Raw genomic sequence first — 14,261 nt, 5'->3', positions numbered from 1 at the left:
GTAGAGCGGCCGTGCATGTGGGTATGGGCCAAAAGGACCCATTGGCGCCAGTGTTTCGATACGACAACAAGCACTTGTGCAAAATGTACCCTTAAAACGGAGCTCTGTGGCCCCGGATTTCCAGTAAACGAGTTGCTGACTGTGTGACCCTGTAAACATCTGGTTTGATGAAGCACGGCCTTGCCTTCCTGTAGTGAGAATGGGGTTAAAACGAATGGAGATTTTACGGAGGGAGGGAGGAAAAGGGGAATTGCAAGCTGCAGGAAGCTGTTCGGCTTTAACAATTTGTACAGATGGTTTCATTTTGCCCAACTCCAGATCATCGTCTGTTCTCCCTTCTCGGCTCTTTTACTTGTATCAAACAATAATGCGAATATCTCGGCGTTGCTTTGTCTATCTGCACACGCGATCTTCATGTACGTATCTGCAGGCGTCGCTCTGTCTGTCTCCCCCCTGGTATTTGTTATCTGCGCACATGTGTACATGCCACCTTACCGTGAACCACTGCAAACGCGCCACAGATGTTGTTTGCCCACCGTATAATCCAATTTGGTCCCCAGTACAACCAACGCCTCTGCTACTTTCCTCCCACTACTCAGATTAAAAGTAACGTTTGCTAGATCAACAATAATATTAAAAACTAAAATGCAGACCGTACATAAGATAATAATCACGTGCAGGCGTATGCTTAGTCCTCTGAGCACTCACCGGGGTTTAAAGGGACACTCCACCTTTTTAGAGACACCTTCATGAAGCTACCAGGTAATTGCATGAATAGGAAATGTTCAGTTCCCCTCGTTAGCTCGTCCGTTTGCATTAAAGGAACATTCCAGGAAAAACTGAGGCCCGGCACTTGGAGTATAAGTGGGCGGGGCATGACACATTGACAGAACACCATAGAGTCCCTGCTTCTCTCCCTCAGGACCTGCTAGAAGAAAGGACCTATTAGGGCATATGGATATCATAGGAGGGGGGGGGGGCACTCTATGAACCAGAATGGAGAGCTGTTTTGGCAGACTATTACATGGATGAGCCTTCATCTTAATGTCAGCCATGTAATACGTATGGCCAGGGAAAACTTTCTCCAGAAAAATCCGCTGCTTGCCAAGGGTTCCGATAGCCAGACCCATGACGATCAGCTGATCGCTGCAGTGGTTGCAATCTTAAATGGGATGCTATGATGAGACAACCCCTTTTTTTTAAGATATTCTTAAGGCTGAGTTCACACGTCGCGATCAAAATGCATGTTTGACCGACGTGTGTATCCAGCCTAAAGGGGTCGTCCGAACGGGACTTTTACTTTTTAGACTGAGATCAGTTGATTGCCATAAATCCGACTGCTCTGACTCCCAGCAGTCAATGTTACCAAACTTGTCATGTAGCAAATATTTGCACAATTATGCCAGTTGCACACGACACGGGCCGTTTTTCACATCATCCGAGTGGCAACCAATACTTTTTTTACGCACTCATTCACTTTACCGGGTGAATCGTGTCCGTATAAAAGGAACCCGACTTTCCGATCCATGGAAAGATAGGATAAATGTCCTATCTTTCCAACGGATCACGGAGGGGACCCGGCCAGCACACACGGTCGTGCACGTTAGGCGTTGGGGTTCCCACAGGTTTGTCATCCCCGGAGCCCGGGCTTCACGGAGAGCAGCTAAGAAGAGAAGGAGCTGTCACTATGAGAATTGCAGGGGGGTAAGTGTGGACTTTTTGTAATTAAACCTAAAAAAAATATTTTTTTTTTTTTTTGTGTCAATAGTAGCATTTCCCCCGCAAGAATCGCAACATTTGTTTCCAGTTCTACCTTCTCATTCAAGTCAATGGGGAAAACCCGGAACAAACGTGCAACGATTCAGCAGCATAAATTGTTGCGAATTCGGAAACCGCACCGCGGATTAATGTATGAAGGTTTCGCCGCGTTTACCCTACGTGAGCCTAAGGGGTGAGCGAGCGTGACTGGCATGTTGTTTACGCGTTACCGTCCTATTCAAGGGTGGTCAACAAAAGGCGTTAAGATCTCTGCTCTATAGGCTGGAGGGCCATGGCACTCGCAAGGATATCAGGGGCCCCTTTGTTCTAGTGCGCGGATGCCTGATAATCTCTGACATGTTAGAGGTTAATGACTGCAGGGTCATGTTAAGGTGGCCATAGATATTGGATATCAATTGGTGGATCGCTCCAGTTTTGGTGGGTTCTGCTGATTATCCTATGGTGCAACGTAGGCATGAAATTGTCAGCAGATGCCATCAAAATCGGCAGTGGTAGCATTGGGTACATTCAGTATTCTTGCCTTGGGCACAGGAACGCTGAAGGTTAAATTGCAGATGATTGTTGCAAAGAAAATCTGTAATGATTGGCTTCTCTCTCGGAGGTCTGGCTGTGGTGAAAGGGTTAAAAGGTTAAATTCCAATGCAGTTTAATCAGGGCCCCGGCTGCAGCCTCAGTGCATATTTCCAATCAATGTCCAAGAGACCGTGACCCAGTAATCTGGAGGGTCTGACACTCAATCCATGACCAATCAGCAATTTACAGGACGGACTTCCTATATTCGGAGACGGCGCTGCTACAGCTGGGGGGAGTGATCACCCATATTCCATTCTACGTGGTGTGCAGGATGGGGGGTATTTCAGCCCTATATATATTGAATACAATTTACATTTTTCTATGAGAACTCATAAAGCCCCCCCTTTATATGGTTTGACCGTCCCATGTGTACCCTTTTTTTTAAATTCATTTTTGTTTCACATTCATTATTTTTTTTTTAGTCCCACTGGGGGACTTCACTGTACGATTTTTGGATCGCAGACATAATGCGTTGGTATACTTCGTATAGACAGGCAATCTATTAGGCCATGCCTCTGGCACCACCTAAGGGTATGTTCACGCGAGGGCGTCCGTAACGGCTGAAATTACGGGGATGTTTCAGCCTGAAAATATCCCCGTAATTTCAGCTGTAACGGCATGTGCAGGCGCTTGAACACCGCGTCAATTACGGGCGTAATTGGCGCTGCTATTCATTGGAGTCAATGAATAACGGCTCCAATTACGGCCAAAGAAGTGACAGTTCACTTCTTTGACGCGGGCGTCTATTTACGCGCCGTCTTTTGACAGCGGCGCGTAAATTACGCCTCGTGTGAACAGACAAACGTCTGCCCATTGCTTTCAATGGGCAGATGTTTGTCAACGCTATTGAGGCGCTATTTTCAGACGTAATTCGGGGCAAAAACGCCCTAATTACGTCCGTAAATAGGCCGTGTGAACATACCCTTATCGGCGTATAGCCAGGGCAGGCCTCTGGGGCCTTTCTTAGGCCCCCGGCTGCCAAGGCACCCCCATCGGATGCCGGCAATTGCATTTGCGGGCCGCTGATGGTTAACAGAGGGAGCTGCCTCCCTCTGTGAACTACTGAAATGCAGCGGTCGCTAATGACCGAGGCACTTAAGGGGTTAAACGGTCACGATCTAAGTAAACTTCGATCGCTACCGTTGGAGCAGGAGCCCGGCTGTCTTCAGACAACCAAGCCCCCGCTCCAGCCTGCACGGGACACACCCGCGCAGGACGTTGATTTAGGGAAAGCCTACACGGTGCGTCGCTGACTTTTATTTTATTGCGGTTTTTTTCGCAAAAATGCAAGCAGCTCAGCGACCACTTTGGCAGCGCGGTCATTAACTGCGTGCGGCCCGACATTATTAAGATGCAGTTAACCGCACAAAAAACACATTGTAATATAATAGCCGTCGTCTGTCCATAACACAAATTTCACCCTTGACTTCTATTGAAAAATGACTTGCTGCAGTTTAAAACCGCAACGTGACTGCACCGTATAGCCTTACCCTTAGGCCGCTGAGAAAAGGCGGCGGCCTAGAATAAAGCCCATTAATGACCGCTGTGAAAAGGCGTATCGGCGGTCGTTAAGGGGTTAACAGCGCTGTACACAGAATGTATTCATTCCTATTACTACTGGCGGCCAGGTCTTAAAAGGGTTGCCCACTCCTTGTTAGAAGGGTCCGGTGACAACAAGTTGATCACAAGGTTGGAAACTCCAGCGATCACCTGTAATCTGTGGGGAAACCTGATGGTAAGTGTTTAATTTCCCTGCAGCGCCACCACAGGAGAAACTAAGCATTACACAGTGCCTATTCAAATCAATGGCTCTTCATGTAATGCAGGACGGGTCCTCCAGCGACCACTCTCCACTCTGAGGATCCGAAACAGAGGATCCCCTCTATTAGCTCCCTAATAGGGTTTATAGAAATGTTTGTTTTTTTGGTGTGCTTTTTTTATCTAGATCCCTTTTTAGAGGGGTGTTGAGGGATAAATAAGATTGTCTGCATTGTTTCCCCAGACACTGCACCACTCTTGTCCATTGGCCGTGCCTATTATTGCAGCTCAGCCCCATTGAAGTGTATGATGCTAAGCTTCAATACCAGATGCGGCCAATGGACAAGAGTGGCGCTATTTCTGCGAAAACAAAGCAGAATTTTGTCCTATATTTTGCGGTGTCGTTTCTACGGCCCGGACACCTTCCCGTAAATAAACATTGAAATTGTTACCATGGGCCGTAGAAATGAATAAATCCGTATGTTGATGCGCAATTTATGGATCTGTAACTGCAGATTAAAATGACGTTCGTATGCATGGGGCATCGGAAGGATCGGCTCCCCCATGTTGCTGTTGCTGGATTCCGTGATTTACCTATGAGACTGATGTGATGCTATGTGACGCCTGGTCTTGTGGCACGTGGCATGACGTACACCTGGAATTACAGCAGAACTTGGCAGGCGTGTGCCGTATGCAGGAACCTATAGAATAATTCAGGTCACACGACGCAGACCGCGGTAAGAGACAATAGGACGCAGCTTGACTCTGAGGCTGTTCCCGAATACCCATGCGGCCAAGAGTAACAAACGTTTCACCCGGCCGAGCTCTCCCCGCGGTCCCTGAATGCCGTTTGGCCTCATTACTCGGGGCCATTGTAGGGACAGATTGGAAGCTTTTGTCTGGACAATTGTCTGCAGATTATTCAGATCTGGAGGGGAGGGAGACTGGTATGAATAAAACAATGTCCTGTGATCAGAGGCTTTCCCTGCGCCGCTGCTCTCACATACAGCCTATAATACACATGATACAATTCTGATACATAAGGCTACAGTATAGCCATTCATTCATTCATTCCTTTTATGGTTTCTCTTTTTTTTTTTAAGGGGGTTGTCCGGGATTTGTATATATATTTTTTTTTTCATGAAGAATCAGCGCTTTGCAATTCAATGTCAACTACGCTTTTTAGTGCAAAGGAACAAGGCTCGTTTATTTTGCATGGGACCCTATAGGCGGGGATTTCCTCTGCGTATGCGCCAAACATAAGCCAGAACGCTATGTAAACCGAGACTAAAGTGGCTTCAAGTTGGAACCCCACGTTAAAGGCCCTGTTCACACAGAAAAAAATTGTAAGCGTTTGGTTTTTTTTTGCGGCGGAATGGAAGGTGGAGGCGTTTTTTTGTTTTTCTCACGAGCGGGAAAACGACCGCTCACAGGAAAAAGAAGCGACATGCCTTGTCTTGAGGCGTTTTTCGCCTCAAAAACCCCATTGAAATCAATGGGATTAAAAAAAACAAAAAAACGCTGTGAATGGCCGTGGCGTTTTTCTCCTTTGCCTGTTGAAAAAAAAGGTAAAAAATGCGAAAATCGCGGCAAAAACCGCCTGTGGTTCAAAACCACTTAACAAAAACAGTAGCTGATTTTTCCAGGCGGAATTTTCTGTGTGAACAAGACCTAAGGGTTGGTTTTTTGCAGCTTGCGTTAGGCAGAGGTGACCTCGTAATGAACAGAATTTAGCATTTTCCTCCTTTACATGATTCTAAACAATTCTCAGGGTTTGGTATTTTGGTAAAATCTTTATAGCATTCATTCATGGCGGAGGCTTCCCGGATGGTCAGATATTTGGGCTCTAGGGTAAAGAACCTTTGGGCCATGTCCACACCATGGATTGTCACACGGATTACAGCGCAGAAACCACGAGATACGCCAATAAACCACTGATTTTTTTTTTGTTTTTTGATATCGCATTGATTTCAAGTCATTTCATTGATATTAAATTTTTTTCAATGACGCAGATTTTATTTTTTCCGCATTCCATGCGGAAACTGCATCAGGTAGCGGATCCGCATCAGATGAAACAGAAAATCCGAGGCAGAAATCAGAGGCTCAGCCTCTATTTTCTGCCACTAATTCATGGATTAGATACAGAGGCTCAGTAGACCGTACCACACATGATGGGATTAGATATACCGCTCAGCAGGCCGTATCACACATGATAGAATTAGATACAGCTCAGCAGACAGTATCACACAGGATAGGATTAGATACAGCTCAGCAGACAGTATCACACATGATAGGATTAGATACAGCTCAGCAGACAGTATCACACAGGATAGGATTAGATACACAGCTCAGCAGACAGTATCACACATGATAGGATTAGATACAGCTCAGCAGACAGTATCACACAGGATAGGATTAGATACACAGCTCAGCAGACAGTATCACACAGGATAGGATTAGATACAGTGGCTCGGCAGACGGTATCACACATGATAGGATTAGATATGGCAGCTCAGCAGACAGTATCACACATGATTAGGATTAGATACACCTCAGCAGACAGTATGACACATGATAGGATTAGATATGGCAGCTCATCAGACGGTATCACACATGATAGGATTAGATACAGTGGCTCGGCAGACGGTATCACACTTGATAGGCTTAGATACAATGGGTTGGCAGACTGTATCACACATAACAAGCTTAGATACTCTGGTTACTTCCTGCCTCTCTTCCCGTCCCCGTCACTTGACTATCATGGAAGTGACAGATTTGCAGCGATGAGTATGTGGCGTCCCTCTGGGGGTCTCGTAAAATGGTCTCGGCTTGGCTTACAAAGCTGCTTGGTGTCACTTTGGGCCTGTGGTCCAGGGAGCGTGACACATGGTGGAAGAGGAGGGTCAAGGGAGCATCACCCAGCTGCTAGATTCAGGGAAAGAGGCAAGCCCACCCTGCCAATATTTACAGAGCGTCAGTGGCAGCAGAACGGGCGGTCTCTCTGTGACAAGGGCGCTGTTTAATTAGGCCGGGCTTGGGTAACGGATTACTTAACACAGCCGGGCTATGGAGGCATCTGCTCGCTTCTTGTGTACGAGTCAGTACATTTACATAACTGCGGAGGCCTCCATCACAATCTCCTTAGAAAAGGAAACCCCTAATTGTTAGCCGGATTTCTACTCGGCGTCCTAAGGCATCCAGTAGACATCCCACCCCAGCCTCATGGGGGGCACATGCCTCCAGGAGCAGACCCCAATACAACCCTGACGTCTCCCCCACTCCACATACTGATAGGTTAATGGGGTTCCTATGTTATTGTCCGTGTACGGTGCTGTGGAATATGTTGGCACTATATAAGAAACCATAATATAGAGTGAATTCCATATAAACAAAGCGCCCGATGCCATACTGTGCACCCAGTACATGGGGGTAGGGATGGTGCTCATTGGTGCTGTATATTTTGGATGCTTTTATTTCTAGTATATAAGTCACGAGGACTAATCTTCCTCCGTCTATTAAACTATAGTGTTTTGTTTCTCATTTTAAGATGAAGTTAAAGGGGTTCTCCGCTTTGTACAATCCCTACTTTTAGAAGGGTCCCTTGACAGAAAGGAGATAACAGAAGTGTTATTTTTATTTTCCTCATCTACATCAATCTTACGTTTTGTGCGGACTAATTTCTTAATAAATCTTTATAGCGGTCGGAGCTCCCAATCCTCTGATTTGAGTCAAATGACACAATTTACGGCTCTAACAGAAAACACAGCAGCCACTCCGAACAAGCAGAACTGCAGTGTAAAGTGTGGGGGATAGAACACTAGCATCCACCTCTTATAAAACAGGAAGTGGATGTTAGACTCCCTCAGACTCCAATAGACCATGCAGCTAAGCTGTAGTCCCTGATCATAGCTGTAACCTATTGGAGCAGAGCTGCAGTGTAAAGCATGGGGTTAGAATACTAGCCTCTCGTGAGACAGTAGGTGGATGTTAGACTCTCAGACTCCAATAGACAATGCAGCTAAGCTGTAGTCCCTGATTTATAGCCGTGTCGTTTATGGAGCAGAACTAAAAAGTAGCGGAGACTGAAGTAAATAAATATTGTATACTAATCCCCCAGATGTATGTAAAAGGCCAGAACTGCACATCTACTAGAAGACCTGACCTGAGATGATATGGACTGTGAGCGACTGGTTCTCAGAACTAAGGGGTCATAGTGGTAAAGTGTCTGACGCTCACAACCCCTCTGGTACTAGTGGAGGGGTCTCACAACCCCCCTGGTACTAGTGGAGGGGTCTCGCAACCCCCCTGGTACTAGTGGAGGGGTCTCGCAACCCCCCTGGTACTAGTGGAGGGATCTCGCAACCCCCCTGGTACTAGTGGAGGGGGTCTCGCAACCCCCCTGGTACTAGTGGAGGGATCTCGCAACCCCCCTGGTACTAGTGGAGGGGTCTCGCAACCCCCCCTGGTACTAGTGGAGGGGTCTCGCAACCCCCCTGGTACTAGTGGAGGGGTCTCGCAACCCCCCTGGTACTAGTGGAGGGGTCTCGCAACCCCCCTGGTACTAGTGGAGGGGTCTCGCAACCCCCCTGGTACTAGTGGAGGGGTCTCGCAACCCCCCTGGTACTAGTGGAGGGATCTCGCAACCCCCCTGGTACTAGTGGAGGGGTCTCGCAACCCCCCTGGTACTAGTGGAGGGGTCTCGCAACCCCCCTGGTACTAGTGGAGGGGTCTCGCAACCCCCCTGGTACGAGTGGAGGGGTCTCGCAACCCCCCTGGTACTAGTGGAGGGGTCTCGCAACCCCCCTGGTACTAGTGGAGGGGTCTCGCAACCCCCCTGGTACTACTGGAGGGGTCTGTAAGACACAATCCTTCTTCTGAACCGATTATTGAGTTCATATAAAGCTGCATACTCCGCTATGGAAATCAGAGGTTCTGGCACTTCACTGAGTACCACTGCCACTGCAGCCCACTCCCAGCTCGTGGTTTGTGATTGTGTTATGCCACGACAATCATGCACTGTCACATTTACGTGGACTTCTATTTGGATCATGACTCAAATCTTGTGGAAGTTGCGTTCATTGTACCCTCTGGCTCCTGGCATTATATGGCACGAGTTTTCTCATGGATTAAAAAATAAATAAATCACATTTGAAATAAAAAAAGATTACATTACCTTAGGCCAAGAAAAAAAAATTATATATATATTTTTGTTTGTAACACATTGTAGTAATGCATGTTGTCCAGCAGAGGGCACCAAATCCTAGTTTACTGGGGACGTCCTTCCACAGCCGCGATCCTACACAAAACTACTGAGCCTGGAGATGGATGGATTTTTTGTTATATTTCTTAGTCCGCTGTGTGTAAATCCTCTTAGTTCATCGCTCAGCCTTATGCATTACTAAAACTTTGCATTCTACCTTTGCTCTATTGCTTTTTTTTTATGTCTCTGAAAGTTCTTCCTGTCGAGCCAATAATTAATTCAAAACTGACTGCAGAAGTTGGCAGTGTTCTGTCCAACCGCCCCCCATCAGATCTGTTCTAATGTCCAAAAGTGACAACCACTAATGGTCCTGACGACCGACTATGCAGCAATACGTTCTCATTGGTAAAGTTTGGCGTTTAGGGCTGTAGGAAAGCTGGGTGGAATGTCTTCCTTTTTTTTTTTTTTATTATTTTTGGTGAAATTGCTTCTATTCCCCCCATATAATTACTATATATACATAGGAGTGCAGTCTAGAGTCCTGAAAGGAGTTTTTTATTTTTTTTATTTTTTTTTTTCTTGGCTCAATGCTTTTTATAAATTTATTGTTATTTCTTGTCTTTATAGGAACTTGCAGAAGTGAGGTTGATCTTGTTGAAGTCCTGAGATAATGGAGTGGGGGAGCAGCGATGCCGGTGAGTCTTTACCATCTTTTCTTACTTTTCTCGCTCTCTATGGTGCGTATGGCTTGCAGAATAGCTGCATATAGGGTCGGGCAATTAGTCGAAAAATAATCGAAATTCAGTGCAATTAATCGACGTCCTCTTGCAAATTTTGGTTTTATCAATTATTTTCTCCCGGTTAAAAGTGTATCGGCATCTTAAGGACGGAGATACAGTTGAATCCAATGGTAGAGCAGGGGGCGTAAAGTCTCTGGTCTACCATTCGCTATGTATGGCTGGACGCGAGGCAGTGACGCACAGACCAGAGGAGCAGAGGGATCTCCTCCACTGGTCATTGGACCGGGGTTAGGCGATTGTGTATTATTATTTTTATCAGGCACTATTGGGGGCAGCGGTGGGGGAATTATACAGCGTGGGAGCAGCTTTATGGGCATTATACTGTGTGGAGGGCAGTTATAGGTGCATTATACTGTGTGGAGGGCAGTTATGGGGGCATTATACTGTGTGGGGGGGGGCATTATACGGTGGTGGCAGCTATGAGGGGCATTATACGGTGGTGGCAGCTATGAAGGGTATTATACTGTGTGGAGGGCAGATATAGGGGCATTATACTGTGTGGGCAGTGTCAGGCGGTACATTATATACAGTAGTATACAGCAGGCTAAGGGGGTAAATATTAATTCAATGGTGTAGCATGCAAATTAGGGACATGACATGTAGAGAGGTGTGGCCTAAATAATCGTTCAATAATTGTGATGGAGGTCACATGTTCAATTAATCGTGATTTTGCTTTCGGTCACAATCACCCAGCCCTAGCTGTAGGTGTATAGATATCTCAGCCATTATGTTACATTAGGCTGCATATTCGGTTGTAAACCTCCAGATCTGAGTCAGTGGGGGCCGTCGGTCATCGCTTAGATCGGCCATGGAAGCCATGATTGCAGTGTGAACAGAGCCTCTTTTTAATTTTCAGGGTACCCATTGTGTGACTGCCATTATTGCTCTCATAGGGGCTACCACCCAGCTCTCCCAGTCTCCTGAATTGTATGTCTCTATGAGATCATTGCAAAGAAAAACTGTAGTGCTGACGTATTCCAATGCAGCAATCACATTATTCTTTATAAAAGACAAAATGAAAGGACTAAAGACGTTGGTTGATCGGGAATACAGTGAAGGAAATAAGTATTTGATCCCTTGCTGATTTTGTAAGTTTGCCCACTGTCAAAGTCATGAACAGTCTACAATTTTTAGGCTAGGTTAATTTTACCAGTGAGAGATAGATTATATAAAAAAAAAACAGAAAATCACATTGTCAGAATTATATATATTTATTTGCATTGTGCACAGAGAAATAAGTATTTCATCCCTTTGGCAAACAAGACTTAATACTTGGTGGCAAAACCCTTGTTGGCAAGCACAGCAGTCAGACGTTTTTTGTAGTTGATGATGAGGTTTGCACACGTGTTAGATGGAATTTTGGCCCACTCCTCTTTGCTGATCATCTGTAAATCATTAAGATTTCGAGGCTGTCGCTTGGCAACTCGGATCTTCAGCTCCCTCCATAAGTTTTCGATGGGATTAAGGTCTGGAGACTGGCTAGGCCACTCCATGACCTTAATGTGCTTCTTTTTGAGCCACTCTTTTGTTGCCTTGGCTGTATGTTTCGGGTCATTGTCGTGCTGGAAGACCCAGCCACGAGCCCTTTTTAATGTCCTGGTGGAGGGAAGGAGGTTGTCACTCAGGATTTGACGGCACATGGCTCCATCCATTCTCCCATTGATGCGGTGAAGTAGTCCTGTGCCCTTAGCAGAAACACCCCCAAAACATAATGTTTCCACCTCCATGCTTGACAGTGGGGACGGTGTTCTTTGGGTCATAGGCAGCATTTCTCTTCCTCCAAACACGGCGAGTAGAGTTAATGCCAAAGAGCTCAATTTTAGTTTCATCTGACCACAGCACCTTCTCCCAATCACTCTCAGAATCATCCAGATGTTCATTTGCAAACTTCAGACGGGCCTGTACATGTGCCTTCTTGAGCAGGGGGACCTTGCGGGCACTGCAGGATTTTAATCCATTACGGCGTAATGTGTTACCAATGGTTTTCTTGGTGACTGTGGTCCCAGCTGCCTTGAGATCATTAGCAAGTTCCCCCCGTGTAGTTTTCGGCTGAGCTCTCACCTTCCTCAGGATCAAGGATACCCCACGAGGTGAGATTTTGCATGGAGCCCCAGATCGATGTCGATTGACAGTCATTTTGTATGTCTTCCATTTTCTTACTATTGCACCAACAGTTGTCTCCTTCTCACCCAGCGTCTTACTTATGGTTTTGTAGCCCATTCCAGCCTTGTGCAGGTCTATGATCTTGTCCCTGACATCCTTAGGAAGCTCTTTGGTCTTGCCCATGTTGTAGAGGTTAGAGTCAGACTGATCATTGAGTCTGTGGATAGGAGTCTCTTATACAGGTGACCATGTAAGAGCTGTCTATAATGCAGGCACCAAGTTGATTTGGAGCGTGTAACTGGTCTGGAGGAGGCTGAACTCTTAATGGTTGGTAGGGGATCAAATACTTATTTCTCTGTGCACAATGCAAATAAATATATATTTTGACAATGTGATTTTCTGTTTTTTTTTATATAATCTATCTCTCACTGGTAAAATTAACCTAGCCTAAAAATTCTAGACTGTTCATGACTTTGAAAATCAGCAAGGGATCAAATACTTATTTCCTTCATTGTACATAAGGGTTGCAGGTTTTGTTGTTCTGTATCATCCTGGGAAAGCTGGGTGGGAGCTGGAATGGCGAGATAGTTGTATGTCACCCAGCTTTCCTGGAAAGAGACCGCTAAATGGCGGGAGTGTTTTTGCTTCGCATTGGCGCTGTGGTACTCTATTGCTGCAGACAAATGTGTCATTGTAGTGAGCGGGTAATTGCAACACACAAAGACCTAATACTTCTCACAGCTGAAGGTTTGCTACAATCGTATCCAGTCTAAACAATACATCCTCCGCTTATACTCCAGCATCACAAACCTCTCTCGTGTTCCGCTGGTTTATTACAATGTATCAGGCGAGAGTCGGGGCTGTTTAGCAGGATTGTCTAAGGCACACGTGCAAAACTACAACTCCCAGCATGCCTTAAAAGCGTGCAGCGATCGGGCAATGCTTGCAGCAACCAGGGAATTCTTGGGAGTTGTAGTTCTGCAACTTCTGGAGGGCCACAGGTTTGACACCACTGGTCTTAGGCCTCATGCACATGACCTAAGCTGTGCGCACGGTCCGTGATTACGGCACGGACAGCCTGAGGAGTGTCATCTGCGAGCCGTCCGCAATCGCGGACCGTGCACACACAAGATGTACATTGTTTCATGAGCCTGGACCGCAGATTTGGCCCATAAGATGACATGGTCTAATTTTTTTAGAGAGGTCTGGGCATTTTAGGGACCACGGAATCCACGATTGTGTTCATTCGCCCATAAGATATAATGTGCCCTATACCATCTGCAATTGCGGATAGTATGCGGACACAAATGCACGTTCGTGTGCATGCGGCCTAAACTGGATACATGTGGATTTACGTTCCAACTTTTTCTTTTCACTGACCGTAAGCAGAGATCTTGAAAATGGCATTGAATTAAAACAGAGTATATTCGAAAGTTGCAAAACTTTTTTTTATTATACAATGATTAAGCTTTATATACGGACAGCCCCTTGAATTTGTCATATTATTTTGCCCCCCTGACTTATGGCTAGATTATGGGGAGCATCATTGCCACGTCCATTGTGTCCAGGTTGTAACTGAAGCCTCGATGGATTTCAAGGACCTTGGCGACCGGATGCTAAAGCTCCTCTAAACGCTCTCTATAAATCAGGGGATCTGATCCCTTCAGTCACCATACATCCCCTCCGTGACCATCTGTTTACAGTGCAGCAGGTCCGCAGTGTAACCCAGAGCCGGCAGGTCGATCATTTATCAGCACTAATATATCTGTGCGATCAGTCACAGATCAGACGTGTTTACTGACCCCGCGGCCTCGGGATTTAGTTTGTTTGGTGATCCTGCATCATCTGCTGTCTGTATCTTTTCCTCGCTTCCCATCACAATGCAGCATCTCTTCCTGTGTTTCCCCACGTTCTCCCCATGTCACCACTTTTGTTGACCCTTCGCTAATGCCGGCCATAGACACAGGGATGACTTAGTCTCCACGAACCGTGTCATATTTTTTCATGATCAGGGGATGCAGTAAAACATGAGCTTAAAGGATGTTTCC

At 46.2% G+C, this 14,261-nt stretch overlaps 1 protein-coding gene and 1 long non-coding RNA gene across 2 annotated transcripts in view; both read left to right on the top strand.

Annotated features, from left to right (window-relative positions):
• LOC142659063 (uncharacterized) overlaps positions 1-10,007 on the top strand; it is a 40,253-nt gene extending 30,246 nt beyond the window's left edge. Inside the window, exon 3 of the long non-coding RNA XR_012850261.1 lies at positions 9,938-10,007. This is a non-coding gene — a long non-coding RNA (uncharacterized LOC142659063). The remainder of the gene's footprint in view (positions 1-9,937) is intronic.
• Positions 10,008-13,508: 3,501 nt separating this feature from the next.
• EXD3 (exonuclease 3'-5' domain containing 3) overlaps positions 13,509-14,261 on the top strand; it is a 128,894-nt gene continuing 128,141 nt past the window's right edge. Inside the window, exon 1 of the mRNA XM_075834550.1 lies at positions 13,509-13,526. Coding sequence (XP_075690665.1) covers positions 13,509-13,526 — 18 coding nt within the window. The remainder of the gene's footprint in view (positions 13,527-14,261) is intronic.

Source organism: Rhinoderma darwinii, chromosome 8 (genome assembly GCF_050947455.1).
Source record: "Rhinoderma darwinii isolate aRhiDar2 chromosome 8, aRhiDar2.hap1, whole genome shotgun sequence".
In the NCBI taxonomy this organism is placed as follows: domain Eukaryota; kingdom Metazoa; phylum Chordata; class Amphibia; order Anura; family Rhinodermatidae; genus Rhinoderma; species Rhinoderma darwinii.
The sequence above is the reverse complement of the archived record's forward strand: the minus strand, read 5'-3'. Positions and strand labels throughout refer to the sequence as shown.